Genomic DNA, 21021 nt, shown 5'->3' with positions numbered 1-21021 from the left:
AGGGCTGTTGTTATCACTCCTATTTTAACAAATGGGAACTAGAGACAGATACAGGTGAAGTCGCTTGTCCAAAGTCACACTGCTAGGAGAGTCTGAGGCTGGATTTGAATTGCCGTCTTCTTGGCTTGTGGTCCAGGGCTATTTGCTCCAAGTCATAGTGAAGGCGGCTGGGGGCAGTTGGGGTATCCAGAGTTGACAGCCTGACGGGGTGGGGCCCCCGAAGAAGGAGGTTTGGGGGAGGCCAGTGAGGGCACGTAAAAAGCCCAGGGAGGCGCGCTGAGAAACAGAAAGCGCGGCGTGATGGGGCGTGGTCAGGAGAGTATTTGCCGGGGAGGGGTGTTTCTGTAAACTGGGGGGGGGAGGGGGGGTAATGATGAGGCGGGGCCTGTGAGGAGCTTCCCTTCCCATCCCCCATTCCACTTGTTCAGAAGTTGGAGCGACGATGGGGCGGGGCCTAAGAAAAGGCTAGGGTTATGGGGATAGGGCCTGTGAGAGGCAAAAGCTGGCGAGTTTCTGAGTAACTGATTTCCTTTCTTTTCCTCCTCCAGCTTCCCAAGGCGGGAACCCGCTCTAAGGACCCGGATGACCATAACTTCCAGAGGGCGGAAGACTTCGGAATTCAGGGCTTTCTTTCCGCTTGACTGGGAGGCGCCGGTCACATGATGACGTAGGCGGGACAAATCACAGAGCGACCTCCGTTCTCGCAGGAAAGACGGAGGAGAACGAGGGAGAAAGGGAGGGACTGGGGAGCCACCAATCCCGGGGGCTGGGGGCGTGGCTCAGATCTCTGGGTGGAGAGGAGACGTGCCCACGCAGGGTGGGGCGGGGCTTGCCCGGAGCTCTCGAAGCCCCGCCCACTAGGTGGGCCGGAGCGTTGACGGGGCGTGGTGCTGCCCGGGCTTAGGCCGGTTGTGTAGCCCAGCCGGGACTGGGGCTCGAGTGATTGCCCGGGGCTGGCGTCCACCAGTGTGGCTGGGACATGGACGCGGTTTGGGCCTTGGTTCCCTGCTGCGCCCTCTGGGCCTGCGGGACCCTGGGGATCGTCCTGCTCGGAGTCGCTCATCGCCTGGGCCTCTTCTTCCAGCTCTTGCACCAGGTGCCCGGGAGGGAGGGAAGAGGCACTGCCCCCGGGCCGGGATCAGGGCCGGCTCGAGCCCTGCGCCCAGGAGCTCCGTGGCATTCGGGGTGTTGTGGGCACGCGTGTAACACACACAGATCACAAAGACCCCACGGTGCCAGCTTAGAGGTCGCTTTGCTGGTCATGGGCACCAGGACGGGCCTCCAGGTGGAGGGAGCATTTAAAGCCCTTCTTCCTCTGCCTCCCTCCTCCCTCTCCATATCTCTCCATCGTTGCCTCCTGTTCCCCGTCTTCTTGCTTCGGCTCTTCCTTAAGCTGCCCCATTGTACTTTGCCTGCCCGGGACGGGGTGGGGGTGGGGTTGGCCTTGGAGAGGAAGCGGGCCTGGCCATGGGAGGCCCTTGGCTCTCCTAACCTCAGGAGATGGTGTCTAACCACCCCAGCTTCCCTCTGTTCCCCAGCAGCCCCTCCGACCTCCCCTTGAGTTCCGAGGTGATCGCGGTGCTGTCAGTTCCAAGGATCCCAAACTGTGACACTTAGACAGTTCACTCTGTTCTCTTGAACCTCTTGTAGTAGGGAGAATGGCAATGAGAACACACGGAATTCGGCCCCAACGCGGGGAACTGACTGGCTTGGGAGAGTGTGGGGCCCCCTGGTCCTCCCCGCTGACTCAGCCTTCTGGCTGAGCCCGAGACCAGCACTTGCTGAGGCACTGAAGTAGGGAAGGAGGGATTAGGGAGATTCTGGACACTGCCGGGGAAGCCTCTGCACTATCCCTTTGGGACAAGAGCCAAAGGCAGCCCCAAGCTCAGAGCCCTGGCCCCTTTTACTCAGTTGTAAATTGATCTTTGTGAAAGAATTGCTCCCTTCAGTGCTTGGCTCTTGCCCCGAGACCCCCAGTATTTCAGGTGAACGAGCACAGCCACCAGACCATGGTACCGCATGAATCATTCCTACACCCTGCTGCTGCCCACCCCCGCCCTGCTTAGACCCGCCTTACCTCTCATGTTCCAGGTGGACAAATCCAGTTCCCGGCATGGTGGGGAGAGTGTGGCAGCGGTGCTGAGAGCCCATGGTGTGCGGTTCATATTTACACTAGTGGGAGGACACATTTCTCCCCTGCTGGTGGCAGCTGAGAAGCTAGGCATCCGAGTGGTGGATACCCGGCAGGAGGCCACGGCCGTCTTTGCTGCTGATGCTGTGGCCCGCCTCTCAGGTAGGGCCCTGATTCCTAAGTAGGGGAGGATGAAGGAGGATGGGGATTGCTATGGTTACTGAGGAGGACCCTGGGGAGGGAGGGGTTCCCTTTCTAATAGTTCTGCAACGGTGGGTATTGAGAGGGTGATTGGGGATGGGCCTGTGGCGCTTCTATCCCGTAGAACCTCAGTGAATACTGGCTGAAGGTGTGAATGCTGACTGTGCTGATGGGGGGTTTGTCTGTGGCAGGGACTGTGGGTGTCGCCGCGGTGACGGCTGGGCCTGGCCTTACCAACGCAGTGACTGCTGTGAAGAATGCCCAGATGGCCCAGTCACCTGTGCTGCTTTTGGGAGGGGCCGCTAGTTCATTGCTGAAGGTGAGGTGGCGTTACTGGGATAACAGAGCCCCGCTGGCTCTGGGCTGGGGGGGCAGAGCTGGTGGTGGCAGGAGCAGAGGGTAGGACCTATAGTGGCAATCTTTCCTTGTGTCAGGGCCGGGGGCCACTTCAGGGCATCGACCAGATGTCTCTGTTCCGACCACTCTGCAAGTTCTGTGCCTCTGTGCGCCGGGTCCGTGACATCATCCCCACTCTTCGGGCTGCGCTTGCTGCCGCCCAGTCTGGTACCCCAGGTAAGGCAGGGTGTGCGATCGGGGAGGAGGGCAAGGACAGAGGGATTGTGCTGGGGATGGGGTGTGTCTGAGGGGGAGAATGGGGTCTTGGGGAGGATGGAGCAGGTGAGGTAGCCTCCTATGCCCCCATTCCCAGGCCCTGTATTTGTGGAGCTCCCCATCGATGTGCTCTACCCTTACTTCTTGGTGCAGAGGGAGGTGATGCCCTCCAAAGCCCCCCAGAGCCTCATGGGAAAGCTTGTCTCCTGGTGAGCACTCCCCTGCTTCTCCCTCCTCCTCTTGCTTCTTCCTTTGCCCACCTTGTCCTTTTCCCCAGCCTTCATTCAGTCTAACAGCAGGCATTTATAAAGCCAGCTTTCCCTGGCCAATAGGAGAGATAAGAGGAGGAGACTTGAAGACTCGGTGCTTGTCCTCCCTGAGCTAGTTCATTGTCTCATGGGGGATCTGGGATTCACATTGATGACATAATCAGGGAGCTAATTTATATGTTTCAGGGTGTATGGGCTGTGTCAGAAACATCAAAATGGCCTTGAGCAATTAGGGAAAGCCTTGTGGAGGAGGTAGCAATTGGGTAAAGCAAATCAATTTAACAGACATTTATTAAGCATTTACTATGAGTAAGGTGATTGGGATATCCAGAGATAAAAGCACAAAGTGACTTGACTGGGCTGTGTGGATAGACTGGTGGAAATGAGAGCTGTACCGCACCAGCAGAACTGCATATACAAAGTAGAGGGATATCTTTTGCATGTAAGAGGGTGTGTGAGGGGAGATTAGGTTAGAGTTTTAAGGTAGGACCAACTGATGAAGCTTGAAAACCAGATAGGACTATGGTTCACTTGGATAAAGCAAGGAGCTGTTGTAAGTTCTTGAACTGAGTACAGAGTGCATTGAAAAGGAGAGATTGAGGCAGGAGTCTTTAATCTTTTTTGATCTTGTAAGGGTATCTAGAAGGCACTGTAGCACACAGAGCACATGGCTGGAGTCAGGAAGACCTGACTTTAAATCCATCTTCACATATTTTCTACATCTTTGATCCTGGGCAAGTCATTTAATTACCATTTCCTCATCTGTAAAATGGGGATAATAATAGCACCTACCTTCCAAGGTGTTGTAAGGCTAAAATGAGACGTTTGTAAAGTGCTTTGCAAACCTTAAAGAAATAGATAAATTTCATTTATCTATCTATCTATTTATTCAACTATTTATTTACTCAGCTTTTTTTGTTTGTTTGTTTGTTTGTTTGTGTTATGATTTTCTGGTAAAACCTATGGACCCTTCTCAGAATAGTGTTTTTAAATATATAAAATAAAGTACAAAGAATTCCAAAAGAAACTAATTATATAAAAATATAGTTATAATATACAGACACAGACACATCTCAACAAATAAATTCACAGATCTCAGGTTAGGAACTCTTGGAGAGAAACTAGGTAGGAGGTTCTCCAGGTAATTCAGGTATAAGGTAGTGAGGACCTGGACCAGAGTGATAGCATCAGGAATATTAAAGGAAGAAAAATGAGAGAAAAGAAAGAAGTGCTGCTAGACCTTGGGATTAGAATGGATCCAGAAGACAGAAGGTGGAGAAGGAGGAAGATCCAAAGTGTTTTTTGAAATTCTTAGCCTGGGCAGTATAATTGACTCAAGTGTCAAAAAAGAGTTAGTTTAGGGGTAAACAGATTTGCTCTAGACATAATTGATTTAAAGATGATGCTTGGGTATCCCACCTGGAGTAGGAATATGAGAAAATGTCTTGGAGTTAGGAAGTATGTAACACATTTATTGAATTGCATTGGTATACCAGGTAAGAAACTGGGACTGAGTGTAGATAGGAAAGCCATTGAATCATAGAATATTAGAGCTAGAAAGACTCATAGGGAGGGAGCATCTTATCTAATCTCCTCATCAAAAGGTTGAAATTCAATTTTTCCCTAGAGGTTGTGACTTTTCAAAGGTGACACTGAGTTAATGACAGAATCAAGACTCACATTCAAGTTATTTGCTTCTCAGTCTAATGAAGATAGTTTAAATTTTGTTAGTAAATGATCTCCTTAAAGAAATGAGGATAGAAAAGAAGGGCCCAGAAAACATAGTTGGATATTGTTGACTTTGGAGAAGAAAAAAATATTGAAGAACATAAGATTAAAGGGAAATGAAAGACCTAGGAATACCAGGTGATGGCTGTGGTGGTGGGGGAGTAGTGGTGGTAGACAGAAGTATCAAATGATGCCAAGAAGATTTGGCAAATGAAGGTGAGAAAGACTTTGGGAGACATGAAGAGGGTAGTATGATGGGAAAAGGATCATCCTTATAGAGCTGAAAGGATCCTGAGAAGTCATCTAATCACTAAATTTATAATGAGGATACTGAGGCCTAAGAAACTTGAAATGACTAGTGTCAGCTCACATACATTGGGTATTTCTACTAATAATGGATTTAAGGTTAAAATTCCTGGTTTCAAGACCCAATTCTCATATTTACTAGCTCTGTGACTGTGGGTAAATCATATTATCTTACTGAGCCTCTGTTTACTCATCTGTGGGTTAACTAAATGATTCCTAAGATCCTTACAAATTCTCATATTTCATAATTCTGTATTAATTTGCTTTTTCTAGTGGCTTTTTCCCTTTCCTATTCCCTTATGCTTCTTAATCCTCTGCCTTTTTTTTTTTTTTTTTAATTCTTTGCCTCCTGTTTCTTCAGTTTAACCTATTTTGATTATCCATACTCTTTCCACCAGGTACCTGCAGAACCACTTGGCTAATTTGTTTGCAGGGGCCTGGGAGCCACAGCCTGAGGGCCCCCTGCCCTTGAACATTCCTCAGGCCTCTTCCCAGCAGGTGAATTTACTGTGCTTCTCTGGGCCTGGGTTGTCCTCTCTGAGGTTCCCTGGGCATCAATGTGTGTGTGGGGGGAGTGAGGGGAGGGAGAGAAGGGAGAGGGAGAGGGAGAAAGAGAAAGAGAGAAAGAGACATAGAGACACACACACACACACACACACACACACACACACACACACACACACACAGATAGAGACAGAGAGACAGAGAGAGAGATCTAGCAATAAGCAGAAGACCTTTTCTTTACTCTGTCCTGGGTATATGTTGACAGGTTCAGCGCTGTGTAGAACTTATAAGCCGAGCCAAGAAGCCTCTCTTGTTGCTGGGAAGCCAGGCCCTACTCCCTCCAACCCCTGCTGAGAGCCTTCGGTGAGGAGACTTTCTGTATTCCTTCTGGCCAGAGCTTCTGCTGAAGAGATCTTCCTTCTCCTGACCCATTGTCTGCCCCCTTCCCCCTCTGCCCCAATCTCCTTGGGTTCTGGTGAGACCGCCTTGCTTCTGTGCCTCCTTTGAGGAATCCCTTGCCTCTAATAATGAGAAGCCCTGTCTGCCCTCTTCCTCCAGGCCCTTAAGGGAGAAGAATCTACCCTATCTGCCCCTGCATGACCCCTTTCTCTTCAGGTCCCCTCATCCTGACCTAAGGCAAACTTGGGCTTCCTCTGGCAGGGTTGGGGGAGGTATTTAGGGGAATGAGGCTGGCAAAAGGAACTGACACTGATGGAATTGTTGACTTTGAGGAGCTATTTCAGGCTCCTCTGATTTTTCTTTTCTCATTAGAGCTGCAGTGGAGTCTCTGGGTATCCCTTGCTTCCTAGGAGGAATGGCAAGGGGACTTTTGGGCCAGGATAGTCCCCTTCACATCAGGCAAAACCGCCGTGATGCACTGAAGGAGGCTGATGTGGTCATCTTGGCAGGTACCTGAGAAAATATGTAGGGGCAAGAGTGGAGGGAATGGTTGACAGCACTTCATTTTTGCAGGTATCCTTGTATATAGATTGGCATTCCCCATTACTTTTCCTGCTGTTTCTTTGGGTTTTTGTAATTGCCTTCCCTTCCTCTCACTTCATGCCCCCATATTCCCTTCTTATTTTCAGGTTCATCTTTAAAGGTTGGACTTTGTTCACCTTTCCACAGAATTACAGATGGAGTTTAGGACATAGTCCTTAGATGGCTGTTGCATTGGAAGCCTATTGTAGGAGTTTAGCTAAGATGGGATAGATATGTTTTCACCATTTTCTGACTAGACAAAATACACAGCTCAGTTGGATTAAAATATTAAAGTTTTGAAACAAGCATAGTTTAGTTAAAGTCCATATTTTAGAGACAGCTTCTTAAAGAAAAAAGAAAATACCATCTATATATAGCTCTCATTTCTTTAGTTCTTTAAGGTTTAACAAATACTGTACTTTCTCATGTATGATAGGACAGTATTACAGATGTTCTCACATTTTGCCTCCATTGTCTATGACTCAGATTATAGAATAGTTACTGATCTGAATTAATAAAGAGAATTTTCAGGAGCAGCTTAGATGACTCAAGTGGATACAGTCCCAGCCCTGGAATCAGAAGGATTTAAGTTCAAATGCAGCCTCAGAAAGTTATTCTTCTTAGCTGTCTAACCTTGCAAAAAAAAAAAAAAAAAAAAAAAAGAAGAGAATTTTCTTACTACGAAAATTCCTAATGAGATTACAGAGCTGGACCAAAAATAAAAATTAGCCTCATTTTATAGGCTGAGGAACACGAGGCTCAAAAAGGCTACTCAATGATATGGTATAGTGGATAGAGGCTAGAGTTGGAGTCAACGAGAATTAGGTTCAAATCCTGCCCCTGACTGTGATTTTGAGCAAGCCACTTAACATCTCTGTGCCTTGGTTTTTTTAGCTATATAATAGCTGAATAATATGACAGTCTGCTTCCCAGGCCTTGGTTTTTGGAATCAGTCATGGAGAAGAAAAATAACATTTCTATAGATAGATCGATCAAGTATTTAATGTGTATCAGAGGATACAGATGTAAGCAAACAAAATAGTCTTTCTGAACAAGCCACTTAACATCTCTATACCTGGGTTTTTTTTAGCTATAAAATAGCTGAATAATATGACAGTCTGCTTCCCAGGCCTTGGTTTTTGGAACCAGTCATGGAGAAGAAAAATAACATTTCTATAGATAGATTTGTCAAGTATTTAATGTGTATCAGGGGATACAAATGTAAGAAACAAAAGACTATTTTGTCTTTTCCCTCAAAGAGCTTACATTCTGATAAGTCCTTTAAGTTTCCATATATTTATTCATTTAACAGATGTTTACTGTGTACTATTACTTCAGCCGATGCTGATTGCTTATTTTAGGGAAAAAGCAGCAGTGCCCACAATCTACCATTTATACCCACTTTGGGTGCTGCGGCTGGCAGAGAAAGCCTGATGCTGGTAGTGGCAGAGATGAGTATGATAGGGTCTGAAGCTTGCAGTCTAGTCAATTGTAAAGTACACAGAACAGAATGCTTTTGAAATCTGAACTGTGAATTAAAGTTTCATTGATTTCATTATCTTCCCATGACCACTGACCATCATGCTTCACCCTCCTTCAGTTGCCTGCTGTGTTTAAGTTTGTGGTGCCCTTTCCAAATCCCCAGGTGCTGTATGTGACTTTCGCCTGTCCTATGGCCGTGTCTTAAACCGCAGCAGCAAAATTATTGCCATCAATCGTGACCGAGAACAATTGCTGCTCAACTCTGACCTTTTCTGGAAGCCTCAGGAGGCTGTGCAAGGTAAGCAAGGGAATCCCCAGGGTTCCCTAGGATTCACTGCTTTGTTTTTAGATCATAGAGTTTAGATCTGGGTGGAATCATAGAGATAATCTTGTCCAATGCTGTCATTTTATAGAGGAAGAAACTGAGAACCAGAAAGGAAAATTTTCTCATGGTCCCAAGATAGTAAACAGCAGAGCTAGGTTCTGACTTTTTAAATTCCAGTGCTTAATGCACTTTACCACACTGGATTTCTCACAGTTATTTAATGTGAATAATGGAGTAGAGGCCATTTGACTGAGTGACTATGGTGCTGGCTTAGAATCAGGAAGACTTCAGTTCAAATCTCATTCTTGACACTAGCTGCATGATTTACAAACAGATAACTTAATCTGACTCTTCCTAAGGAGTGCCATTTGCCTACCCTTCATTGGTTGGTGTTTGTATGCCTGTGCTGATGAGTGATGATATTGGCAGGAGACAAATTATGGAACACTTATATACGTTATTTCATTTTATCTTGTCTACACTTCCATGAAGCAGGTGGGACAGGTCATCCTTGCTTTACATGAAATGGAAGCTTAGAAGGGAGATAAATAAGGGCAGAGTTGGACCTTGAATTGAGGTGGAGGAATCTTTCTCCCATGACACCTGCTCTACCCTCTTTACTCAACCTTGCCTAAGGGATCTTTGTCCCATGTCTGATTACTCCCTGGTGGTATTCCTTATTTCTTTGCTCTTACCAGGAGACTTTAGCCAGAAGGAGATAGAAAGAGGAAAGGGAATAAACATTTATATAGTATCTACTAAGTGCTTTACAGATTTTATCTTATTGGATCCCCAGAACAATCCTTCAAGATAGGTGCTATTATGATCTCCAATTTAAAGTTGAGGAAACTGAAACAGAGATTAAGTTACTTGCTGAGAGAAATACAGCTCAGAGGTGTCTGAGGCAGCATTGGTGCCATGGATAGAAAGCTGGCCCTTGCTGGGTTCAAATCTGGCCTCAGACACTTAACACTTCCTAGCTGTGTGACCTGGGGCAGGTCAGTTATCCTGTTTGCCTCAGTTTCTTCATCTGTCAAGTAAGCTGGAGAAGGAAAAGGCAACCTATCCTGGTATCTTTGCCAAGAAAACCCCAAATGGGGTCAAGAACAGTTAGACATAACTGAAAATGACTCAGCAACTTCCTGATTTCAGGACTTGCTTTCTGTCCACTGTGCCACACAGCTGCCTCAAAAGGCCTTCTCTGCCCTTCCTTTTGAACCTTTTCCTGCTGATTAGATTCTTCCTGCCTACTGGGTCAGAGGCCGCCATCTCGGCATTTAATCCCAATCCCACCAATATTTTCTCCCCAGGGGATGTAGGCTCCTTTCTGCTAAGGCTAGTGGAAGGGCTTCAGGGCCAGACCTGGAACCAGGACTGGATTGAACAGCTTCAAGAGGCTGACCGGAAGAAGGAACAGGCCAATCGGTGGGTCTTGCAGGTGGTTTTTCATTGGGTATGGGAGTTCTGGAGTGGTAAGGGGAATGGGCTAAAGTGTGTATGGGGGGAGGGAATGGGCAGGGTTCTGCAAAGGCCAAAGCAGCTTCCTCTGGTTTCTGAAAATAAATAGACTAGAGTGGTGGTTGAGTATTTCTTTCAGCATGCTAACAGGCTGCCTATTCTAGAGAAAAGGCATCAATGCCTACAACCCACCACTTGAACCCACTTTGGGTGTTGGAGTTGGTTGAGAAGACCTTGCCAGATAACTCGGTGCTGGTAGCAGATGGTGGAGATTTCGTGGGCAGTGCTGCTTACCTGGTCCGGCCCCGAGGCCCTTTGTGCTGGCTTGATCCTGGTGAGTAGATACCAGGAACAAGTGTGCCCTTTCATCTTTTTTTGGGAGAACCCTAGATCTAGAAAAGCTTGGAGAACTTTTGAGTATTTGGACATGCTATCTTCTTTCCTCTTCATGATTCTTCACAGGAGCCTTTGGGACTTTAGGAGTAGGAGGAGGATTTGCACTTGGTGCCAAGCTGTGCCGGCCTGATGCAGAAGTGAGTTGCGGAATAAGGGTGAGGGGGTGCCAGCCCATGGGTTGCTACCTTCCTATGTTGCTTACTTTTCCTTTCCTTAGGTCTGGGTCCTCTTTGGAGATGGTGCTGTTGGCTATAGTATCATTGAATTTGATACCTTTGTCAGACACAAGGTATGTAGGCACAGTAGGGGATATTCTTGCTGTACTCTGATAGCAAATCTTAGACCTGTGAGAAAATTACTCATCTGTGGAGAGGGAGTACTATTGGAAGGAATTTTTGCTCATCTCTCAATTGTCTTTTTCCCTTCTCCTTGAGGGATTCTCTCTGCTCTTTGGCTTCCGTTTTCTTAGCTTGGGACAAAGGAAAGATTTGGGGGTTAGGATTCCTACCTTGTGTTTCTTTTCTTTCAGATTCCTGTTATCGCAGTGGTGGGGAATGATGCATGTTGGACCCAGATCTCTAGGGAGCAGGTGCCCATATTTGGCAGTAATGTGGCCTGTGGTCTGACTTACACTGGTGAGGAGTTTGGGGAGACAATGGGAATGTGGTGGCTGCAGTGGGTAGGCAGCCCAGTGGGTTGCTTCCTCTTTTTCCTCCCTTGAGTCCTAGAGATAGATAAGCCACTTGCAGCTTTATTCCAAGACTGGCTTTGTGCTAAAGCCATATTCTGATTGTTTTCTCATGTTGTTCCTGCAGATTATCATGTGGTAGCAAAAGGGCTGGGATCTCAAGGCTTCCTGCTCTCAAGGGAGAACGAAGAAAATGCTGCAGAAGTGCTGCATACTGCCCAGCAGTGCTGTCGTAAAGGCCAGCCTGTCCTCATTAATGTGCTCATTGGAAAGTCAGACTTCCGGGATGGCTCCATCTCTATGTAGAGAAACCTATAACTATATCATCTTGTGCCCTGATTTCTCTATGCCACTTGTTAGACAAGAGTGGCCATCTTTCCCTTCCCCCTTCCTCAGAGACCGATTCAGACAGTGTCAGATTAGTAGGAAGGGAACCGAACACCTGATAATGAGACCCATTCTAAGAGATGTACCCTGGATGATAAGTTCAGCCTCAGGCTGGGTTGAAGCATCTTTGGATGAGATAATGTTCTTTTCCCATGAACCTTGGTTCAATAAAATTCCAATCTAGGCCTTTGGTGGCCCAAGGACTCAGCCCTGGTACCTGTGCATAATGATTTATTGTTCACACAGTGAGGATGGGGTTGAGGGAGGGTATTAGGTGATGGTGAGAAGGACCCTAACTTTCCCACCAATGGCTCCTCACAGGTGAGAGAGATTTGGGTTGGGGTAGGGTTCCACAGTGGTACCTACTGGTTGTAGCCTCAGAAAGTATATATCCACTGCTGACTCATCCCCATATTTTCCCTGACCTAGAGCCCCAATCATCTATATAAATGTATATAATTTTCTCTCACATTCTCAACACACACATATAAACATACACACAAACATACATATTCTCACAGCTGGAGGCAATAAATAAGAGCCTGTTCGTACCAAAGTATACCAGCCTGGCTCTTGGAGGGAGGGAGAGGAAAGAATGGACAGCCATCCTTTAGAGAGAGATGGAAGGGTAAGTGCTTAGTTTGGTGGGCCTGAGAGGGTTAGGACCTTACTCTGCTACCCCTACTTGTTCTGAGGCAATGATTGACTTTTCCTATCTCCTTTGGGAGCAGGGGAAGAGGGGGTGCATACTTTTGGAGGTAGGGTAAAAGTCATTATCAGTTGCTCTGTCTAGATAGCCCTGACCTGTGGTAAGATCATGGACTTCCAAAATGATACTGCTCATTTTAGTGCTTAGGGAGACAGGAGGTGGCAGAGCTCTTGGTCCAAAGCTAATACTGATTTGGCTGGCAGCAGCAAGGGAGGGTGTGTTGGAGTACGCCCCTGGGGCGGTTGGGTGATCACAGCAAGATAATAAATCATAAGATTTTAGAACTGGAAGAGACCATGGAGATCATCTAGTCCTACTCTCCTCGTTTTTACAAATGAGGAGATTGAGGCCCAGAGAGCTGAAGTGACCTGTCCTAGCTGACATTGTGGCAAGGAGCTGGGCTGATCTGAGCACGGGATTTCTGACTTAGGTTCTCTGCCCTTGCCACTCCAGTCTCACTTTCACTGGGAAAAATGGCTGCACTAGCCTGGCTTCCCCAGAGGTTACCAACCTGGCCTCAGGAAAGGCAGTCCCTGGTTTTCAGGGGAAAGGTCTCTGGTGAGAGGGCTTCTTATCCCCGTTAAGAACGATCCTTGGTAACGAGGATATGGCCCTTGACAACGGAAGGCTGGTCCCTAGCAACAAGGAAACATGGTCCCTAGCAATGGGAGGCGGGATCCCTGCCAGGGCTCAAAGGCACACATTTATCTGCTTGGACAGCTCCCTCTCCAAGTCCAGGATCAGGGTGTCAAAGTCCTTGAGGTTGAGGCGGGTGTTGAAAGGAGCCTCAGGGTCATCATCCATGAGAGCAAAGTCGCCCACAAAGTCACGGTCTCTCTCTTGACCTCTGCCTTCATCCTCATCGTCGTCGTCTTCTTCGTCTTCGCTGCTCCCAGCGACTTGATCATAATCTGGGCCAGACAGGAAGTCTCGCCCATAAGACAGGAAGTCCCGCCCGCAGATGCTCCAGTCTCCAGCGTAGCGGTTGCTAGGGGGGCTCTCGGGCCCACTTCGGTCTCGGGGCCGTGTCACCACTTCGGGCTCCCCCAGCGGCAGTTCCAGCAGGGGCTGCCGCTTCGGGCGGAGGTAGGGGACGCTGTCTGGAGGATCCGGAGGGCGGCGGGGATCTGGGGGGAGAGAGGAAAGGAATGACCTGGAGCTGGCTCTGAGCCGACCTTGGGAGCGGGCTGCAAGCCAGTCTCAGATAGCCTAGTTGACAGGTTGGGAGTGGTGGTAGTGTCACGGAATTCAGATCTCTGATTGGCTAGATGGTAGGTGTGGCCTTCGTGTGGCCCATCTTTGGCTAGGTGGAGGCGTGGCCTCTAGAATGATTTAGCCCTTGATTGGCCTCAATACAGGCATGGTTACAGGGGATTGGCCTTCCCCGTGGCTGATTGATGGACATGGCCTCTGGGGGATTGGATTTCTGCTTGGGATGGGTGGGGCCTGAAGGAGGCGGGGTTTACCTGGCCAAGCTTGCAGCAGATAGTGCAACACCTCGATGTGACGTTTGAAGTCCACGGCGCTGGCTAGGCTGGAGCCCGAGCCCGAGCCCGAGCCCGGGGCAGGGTAGCCACCTCGGAGCCGGGGGGGCGCTTGGCGCGGGGGCAGCAGTACAGGCCCGAAGCAGACAGCTAGGTTCTGGGGGGTCATGCGGTTGTGGGCGTGGAAGGAGGAGACCAGGCGCAGGTGGTCCAGGAGCAGAGTCAGCGTGGCCTGGAGGAGTGGGTACAAAGCATATACATACTGGCGGGAGCGGGGGAGGGGTCCGGGCTTGGCTTCGGTAAGGGGCTCTCTCCAACCTCCCGTGGTACCCTAGCTCTCTCTGTCCCACCGGACTCGTTCTTCCCTCTCTCTTCCTTGCCATCTTCTCCTCTGGATATCTTGCTCCCTGAACTCCCCACTCTGTCCTCCCTTCTCCCAATCTTTCCTCTCATCCTCTTCCTTTCCCATCTTATCCCCTCATTCTCCCTGTCCCCATTTCCATATCATCTCAGTTCCTGACTCTAGCTTTAGTCCACACTGTCGTTTCTCATCCCCTTTCTTTGTTTCATCCCTCAGTTTTCTTCCACTAACCTTCCCTTTGACTTCATCCACCACCCCTTGCTCCTTACATTCCCCTCTCCCTACCCCCAGCTTTCTTCCTGTTCCCGAATGCCCTAGGCAAGATCTCAGTAAATGCGCTATTGTCCACCGGACGTTTGGGTTATCGCAGTAACATGAGGTTAACACAAAATAAACGATCACTGGCCATGGCCTCTATACGTACTTTTGTGAATTTATAACAATAAAGAGCCCGTGTGCCATAGTTCACTTTCCATCCCTCTTTCCCTCACCGTTTGTTCCCATTACCCAGCACCAAAGCTCTTTCCCCCCCATCCTTCTACCTCTTCCCCAATCCACTTACCCTCTCAACTTCAGGCAGACATTGGAGGAGCTCTCTGGTACCTTGTGGATTGACCCTGCCTCTGGGTGGCCCCTGCCTCATGGCTTCCAGGACGACTTGGTAGAGTGGTGGGGTGATGAGGGGTGTGGGTAGCTCTCTTAGGTAGTCCTTGAGGATCCCTACAGAAGTGAGCCCCAGCTCAAATTAGGGATTCCTTGTCTTTTTTTGCTGATTGTGCCCTATTTGTAGTCCTGGCCTTTGAGTTGGAACAGAGGTGGGATTTGGAGGAGGGGAAAAGGGAGTACAGAAGTGAGATTTCCCAGAGAAATAGTGGTCAGAGAGAAAAGGGAGGCTAGGCTAGCAGAATGGTTCAGTGCCTTTTGGGAGAGTTTATGTTAGGGGAACTTTGATTTGGGAGTGGGATTAGAGGAGCCAAAGAGATGTGGAGAATCAAAGAAAGGGTTGGTGGGGCAGAAGGAGACCTGAGTTGAAGGGAAAATGCTGACCTGTGATAACATTGATGTCTGGGTATAACTCCTCTGAGAGACTCACTGCTGCACTGTCTCGCTCAAAGGCATCCCGAAGTTCCTTCTTTACAGCTGCTGAGCCACATAGCCGGTATAGCCCCACCACCTGGGAAGGGAAGAAAAGTCCTGCTAGGGACTAGGGGTCTAGACCATAGAATGGTCAGCCCATATCAACCCAGGATCCAGGAAGTTAGGGCGAGGGGAGAGAAAATGGACATCTAGTATAGAAAAGAGAATGTGGCCAGACTAGGGTCCCAGGGCCTCACCCGGAGTCCCCTTCTTTCGATCTGCCCAATGCACTTCTGGATGATGAGGGGCACATGACCTGGAGCTTGTTCCCGCTCTACAAGCAATGGCAGAGGTAACCCAAAGACTCTGGGTTCCTGGCTTCTTGGGGCTTCCTGCTGTTCCCAGAGTGTCAGCTTTGCATATAACAGGCCTTGGGGCTCTAGCCTCACTGCTAGTTGCTGGGCCCGGCACCCTGGGAGTAAGATATAAGAGTATGATATAGAGACAAGGTCTAATTGCAGGCTCCGTAGCCTGTATGTAACAGTCCTGCTCCCCATGTTCAGTTCCTTGTATCCTTACCCATTGTCTGGTCACCCACTCTTCCCATATCTTAAGTTCCTATTCCTTGCTGGTCTGAGCCCTTGTTCCCTTACCAGGGAGGTCTTAGGTTTGACTCCCTTATTCTTCCCTTAAGACCTTACTTGATCTCTCCCCCAATTTTGCTCTCTGATCTGTCCCCACACCCCCATGCACCTCGGAAAAGAGAGGGCAGCAGCACAGTGCCATGAGCACAGGGACGGTGGCGCTGAATACAGGGGTCCCAAACCAGGATTAAGGCTCGGAGCAGATGGGCAGCCTCCAGCTCTAGGTGGAAGGTGTGGTCAAGCCTTAGGAAATCAGTGCCACCCCCTCGAAGTGGTCCTGTCCTGGCTTTTGGAACACCATCCACTTGTAGCAGGCAACAAAGATTTGGTGAGGTGGGTCCTGGTGGCAGGCGCAGTCCCCCTAGCCCATATAGGTGCAGACTGAGGCGCCCCCAAAGGGCAGGGGGTGAGGCACGGGGTGGTGTGACTGCTTCATAGGGCTGGAAGGCATCGGGAGATGGGTGAGGAGGCCGTTCAGGGGAGTCACCATCACTGAGGTAGCCGGCCTGGCTCCCCTGGGCTCCCTCTGTACATCTTTGTGCTCCCACACTGCTATCCAAGTGATACCGGCTTATGACCGAGCCAGCTGGGGCTGCGCGATCCCGTTCACCCTCACGGTCCCGCCCACTTCTGGGCCCTCGGAGGCTCAGTCGTCGCCTCAGTTCAGGCAATTTTTTCATCTTCATTGAGAGGCGCCTTGCAGGGCCTGGAGATTTGGTTCGTGATGGTTTAGCTGGGGGATTGCTGGGGACAACCTCTGGGACTGGTCCTGTGGAAAAGCAGAGGAGAAGTTAGGTTCTGCAGGGCTGAGGACTAGACAGAGACTGAGGGACAGAGAATGAAGGAGGGTGAGGGGATACTAATGGGACAAGGATTGGAATGCAGAGAGCAGGATCAAGAGGACTATAGGCAGATTGGGAGAGAAGGTTGGGAAGCAGGGCTGAATTAGGAAAAAGCTGTATAACAGACTAGACAAGAAGGTCCTGGGAGCTGGAGGCAGTTGAGTGGAGGGATTTAGGAAGAAAGTAAGGATCGTTTGTTACCACCAGGGGCTGCACCTTCCCGCTGGGCTGGTGTGGTCTGGGCTGTCCTTCCCCCAGATGCCTGGCTTCCTGGGTCCTCTTCAGGGATAGGATTGTACCATATCTCTCCCACTAATTCACTTGGTCCTCCAGATCCTAGACTTGTTTCCTCAGGAGCCTTGCTGCCTCCCAGCACCCAGCGACGGCTGCTGGACTCCAGGCTCTGCAGGTAGGCCCCCCGGGCTGGATTTCTTGACACTTCAGGACTGGGAGGTTCCTCTTCCCCAGGCCCTGCTGCTTCTATCTTGGGGAGTTCGAGTGCTGGCTCAGGAACACTGGGTTCTGGGATTTGGGCTGGGCGGCCTATGAGGACAGGGGGGAGGTGAGACTGTCCCTTTCTAATCTGCTGAGAGGAGGGGAGGGGTCCAGCCTTAAATTCCCTCTCCCCTTTCACATCTACTTAGGGTTTTAAGCAAAGCCTGACAACAGTAGAGATGTTCCCCTCCTTGCCATCTCCACCTCCCTTCTTAGCACTCTCCCAGGGTTCTGCTCCCCACACACTATCATCCAACCAACTAAAGGGTACCCTCCTCACCATTTTCACTGCTTCTTAACTCCCTGTCCTTGGTCCACCCCAAGGAGCAGCAGCCACTCTAGATCTCCCCTGGGATAGTCAGCCATTCCAACAGTATAACGGTTTGGAATCCTACCCCATCCCGCCCCCCTTCCCCCTTCCATCCTTCCACCCTTTGCTCCCAGATCACCAGCCCCACACCATTCTCTGAGGCACCACCTCCTCCTTCATCCAGCCTCCACCTTGGGGTCCTTCATTTGGGAGGGCTGAATATGGAAGAGATGTCAGTGCTGGAGCTCTGGCTCTGGGAACTCCCCTTGGACCTCACCTCTATCCTTCACATCCGACTTTTTCCGAGGAAGTTTCTCCCGGCCCCGAAGGCGGGAGAAGGTTTTCCTGAGTAGCGGCTCGGCCATGCTGGGGGCTGGGGTTGGGGGCTGGGCCAGGGTCCTGCCAGGCCAGGCAGAGCCCCTTGCCCCGGGCCGCCCCCTCCCCTCTTCTCCTTGCCTGCCCACCCCACTAGATTTCTCCCTCCCTCTCTCCCTCTCTGCTTCCCTCCCTCCCTCAGGCAGGAAACAAATTCCAGGAATGCTTTGGCCCAAACTTTTTTTTTTTTCTTCCCTTGGCCAGAGCAGGTGCTGCTGGGAGATGTAGTTTTTGCCTGGGGAGGGGACCGATAGATTGGGAAGCTGGGGAGAGTGGATGGAGAGAGACTTTAGGGAGATGGGATTGTAAAGCGGGGGAATTCCAGAAGATGGGGATTATGGGAGGGGTAGGACAATCACTAGAGCATTTTTGTCTTGGCAAAGGGTTTTGTTTTGATTAGGCTTGGGTCAGCCTGCTGGATCTCATGTCTTAGATCTCCAGGAAGGTAAGGTACGTTGAGGGGAGGGATCTAGTGGAAGAGATGGCGTGGCATGGAGTGTGGTGATGAGGCAGGGAGGAGGAACAAAGATAAGAGCTCCCCAAGAAGAGACAGTGTTGGAGGAGAGTCTTAGTTTAGCAGATACTCTGGCCATTGTGTTGAGAACAGAATGAGAATGATAGGGTCTGTTCATCCCAGGTTAAGGCCAGGAGATCTCCATAGGGATTGGGACTCCTGTTACTCTCTGAGATAAGTGTAGGGGTGTGCTGAAAAGTGTTTAATAATCAGCTCTCCTAAAAAATAAACACAAGACAGACTTTTAAGTTTAATAAGCATTATTAACATTTTCTCTATCACTTAAGTCTAGACAATCAATAAAATAAGTCAAATCTTTACTTATAGCATTTGCCCATTTCTGAAGTGTAAAAATGTTCATGCTAAAAATTTCACTCTGACTTTCTAGAACACTTTTGAGCTGACTTCTCTACACCCCTGGAGGGCCACACAGTAATTGGAGATAGGTGAAATGAAGAAATTGAATTGGGAGTGCTATTGTGGCAGGTTGGGGCAACAGAATAAAGAGACAGGTGAAGGAAGATCTGCAGTTCTAGGCTTGCTTTTGCCTCTAACTATTCAATTTGTGACCTTTGTATCACAGATAAAGAACTGAAAAGAACTTCAGAGGCCATCTAGTCCAACACCGTCCACATTTTACAGATGAAGAAATTGAGACCAGAAGCAAATCTGTAATAGGTGATAGAGCCAGTATCTGAGCTGGCTCTCTGACTCCAAAGTCATCCCGTTTTCATCTTCCTTTGTGTCCACGATGGTACTTGACCCCAAGGCTTCCTGACTCTTGGACTGGCTTTCAGTACTCTGTGCTACCTTGGGTAAACTAGTCTTTGGGCCTGTTTTTTTCCTCTGAAAAATGCAGATTTAACCTCTTCTCTCTCTCTTTTTAAAAGATTCAGTTGAGGTAATGATTGCGAAGTAGTTTTGGGAAATTAAAAATGCTACTTTTTTTTTTTCCTTGAGGCAATTGGGGTTAAGTGAGTTGTCCAGGATCACACAGCTAGATAGTATGTAGTGTTTGAGATCACATTTGAACTCAGGTCTTCCTGACTTCAGGGCTGGTGTTCTATCCACTGCACCACCTAACTGCCCCCAAAATGCTACTCTTTACCTGTCAGGTTATTGTTATTAAAGTCATGGAATTGAATGTAATATTAAAAGTATTTTAGTTCAGACTCTCTCTGAATCACAAGTCTTGGTCTGCCCTCTTAAAGGAGTGATATCGAATTAGGCTAAAGAGCTTTGGATTTGGAATCATAGAGCCAGAGCTCCATACTCAGCTCAACTGTTCACCAGGTGTGTACCCTTGGGCCAGGAAGTTAACTTGTTAACTCAGTGTCCTGTGTAAAAAGAGGTAATTGGATGAGATGGTCTCCAAATCCCTTCTCAGCTCCAGCCTTTCCTTGAGTGAAGGAAATGATATAGTGAAGAGCTCACAATATCATAGAAGACAGCCTATTTTGGGATAACTAATTGTTAAGGTATTTTTCATTACTTGGAATTAAAATCTGCCTTTTACCTATTGCTTGTAGCTCTGTCTCTTTTCACATCAAGCAGAAAAAAAGTATATTTTACTTTCTTGAAGGTCAAATATTTGAGCACAATATATGTATATGCTGGGAGTGGTGGTTGGCAACTGGGAAGGGGAAGCTATGGAGACTGTGCCATTTAACCAGGCTATTTGGGACCCAGGCACATGATAGTCTTAAAGAGGACAGACCTGGGGGAGGAGGCTCAAAGCAGTTCCTATTCTTCCTTCAGGAGCAGCACCTGCTTTATTGACTATCTCACAAGCACTGGCCTAATGCAGGCTCTCCTCACCTCTCCCTTGGCCCCTTTATGTTCTCCCTGCCATTCTTGCTCCCAAATTCATCTTTCATTCACAGTTACCCAGTTGATGTTTCCAAAGTGTGGGTCTAACCTGGCATTTCACTGCGCAGAAAACTCCCATGGCTCCCAATTGCCTCCATGATAAGTTGTCATTTAAAGTCGCTCTCAATCTAGCATTGCTTTTTCCAGGCTTGTTTCACATTCCTTCCTTTTATGTATTCTTATGTTCCAGGGGGTCTGATCTGCATGCTAATCCTTGGACTCAATATTCCATTTCTTATGCTTTTGCATGACCATCTCCCATACCCAGCATATGCTCCTGAATCTTTCTTCTTAGATTTCTGACTGCCTACAAAAGCTCAGTTCAAGTACCATCTTCTTCAGGAAACCTTTTCTGATCCCCCAGCTGCTGGTCCTGCATCACTTTGAATTACTTTGTATATATTTTGTATTTATATGTACACTTGTTATTTCCTCAAATAGAATATAAGTTCTTTGGGGCCAGGCATCATGTCTTTGTAACCTGAACATTTAGTACAGTGCTTGACACATAGTATTTAATAAATGCTTGTTGATTGGTTTTCAGGAATTACTGGTGTCAGAAGGATTTGGGGACAGTGGGGAGCACAGTTGGGGTCTTTTGGGGTTATTGAGGCTTTTTGAATTTAGGAGTTGGAGAGCTGGAAGCAGTACAAGGGCTAGGTGCTATGGGGGAAGTTAATAGGATAAAACTAGCTAAAGAGGACTTGAGAAATTGTGAAGACCAGAGCTGATGGTAGGATCTTTGGCAAATTACTTAAATAGTAAGTGACAGAGCCTAGATAGAAATGGTCTGATTCTCAAGTCAGCTAATCTTCCCATTATGCTATAATGTCTTCCTCAGTGTCTAAAATCTTCCTTACAGTGTCTCAGTGT

The 21021-nt window shown here is 48.5% G+C and overlaps 2 protein-coding genes and 1 long non-coding RNA gene across 4 annotated transcripts; 2 read left to right on the top strand and 1 right to left on the bottom strand.

The window, feature by feature from the left end:
• The first annotated feature begins 814 nt into the window (after positions 1–814).
• ILVBL (ilvB acetolactate synthase like) lies at positions 815–11675 on the top strand. Its single transcript, XM_051972014.1, has 15 exons — positions 815–1096; positions 2092–2293; positions 2524–2651; positions 2767–2905; positions 3042–3153; positions 5646–5745; positions 6017–6114; positions 6523–6659; positions 8378–8512; positions 9850–9964; positions 10162–10331; positions 10460–10530; positions 10611–10682; positions 10923–11028; positions 11209–11675. The coding sequence occupies exons 1-15, from the start codon at positions 980–982 to the stop codon at positions 11385–11387; spliced, it is 1881 nt and encodes a 626-aa protein (XP_051827974.1). The 5' UTR covers positions 815–979; the 3' UTR covers positions 11388–11675.
• Positions 11656–18866, bottom strand: SYDE1 (synapse defective Rho GTPase homolog 1). Of its 2 annotated transcripts, none has more exons than XM_051972012.1 (8): positions 17668–18866; positions 16787–17128; positions 15853–16512; positions 15357–15571; positions 15070–15196; positions 14585–14742; positions 13644–13893; positions 11656–13304 (listed from the first exon to the last, which is right to left on the bottom strand). In XM_051972012.1, the coding sequence occupies exons 1-8, from the start codon at positions 17753–17755 to the stop codon at positions 12868–12870; spliced, it is 2277 nt and encodes a 758-aa protein (XP_051827972.1). In that variant the 5' UTR covers positions 17756–18866; the 3' UTR covers positions 11656–12867. The 2 variants fall into 2 exon arrangements, with proteins under 2 accessions (XP_051827972.1, XP_051827973.1); XM_051972013.1 differs by having other exon boundaries at positions 16802–17128.
• Positions 13169–19798, top strand: LOC127545016 (uncharacterized). The gene is made up of 3 exons (XR_007949577.1): positions 13169–13263; positions 16919–16994; positions 18863–19798. It is a non-coding gene; the product is annotated as an uncharacterized LOC127545016 (long non-coding RNA).
• The last annotated feature ends 1223 nt before the right edge of the window (positions 19799–21021 follow it).

This window comes from Antechinus flavipes, chromosome 1, assembly GCF_016432865.1.
Source record: "Antechinus flavipes isolate AdamAnt ecotype Samford, QLD, Australia chromosome 1, AdamAnt_v2, whole genome shotgun sequence".
Classification (NCBI taxonomy): domain Eukaryota; kingdom Metazoa; phylum Chordata; class Mammalia; order Dasyuromorphia; family Dasyuridae; genus Antechinus; species Antechinus flavipes.
The sequence above is the reverse complement of the archived record's forward strand: the minus strand, read 5'-3'. Positions and strand labels throughout refer to the sequence as shown.

Coding starts and splice junctions, on each gene's coding strand:
- ILVBL (XM_051972014.1), top strand. CDS start 980: ATGGACGCGGTTTGGGCCTTGGTTCCCTGCTGCGCCCTCTGGGCCTGC. Junction 2,294..2,523: donor TGCTGTGGCCCGCCTCTCAG/GTAGGGCCCTGA, acceptor TGTCTGTGGCAG/GGACTGTGGGTGTCGCCGCG. Junction 9,965..10,161: donor AAGAAGGAACAGGCCAATCG/GTGGGTCTTGCA, acceptor TGCCTATTCTAG/AGAAAAGGCATCAATGCCTA.
- SYDE1 (XM_051972012.1), bottom strand. CDS start 17,755: ATGGCCGAGCCGCTACTCAGGAAAACCTTCTCCCGCCTTCGGGGCCGG. Junction 16,513..16,786: donor GGAAGGTGCAGCCCCTGGTG/GTAACAAACGAT, acceptor GCTTTTCCACAG/GACCAGTCCCAGAGGTTGTC. Junction 15,197..15,356: donor TCGAAAGAAGGGGACTCCGG/GTGAGGCCCTGG, acceptor TTCCCTTCCCAG/GTGGTGGGGCTATACCGGCT.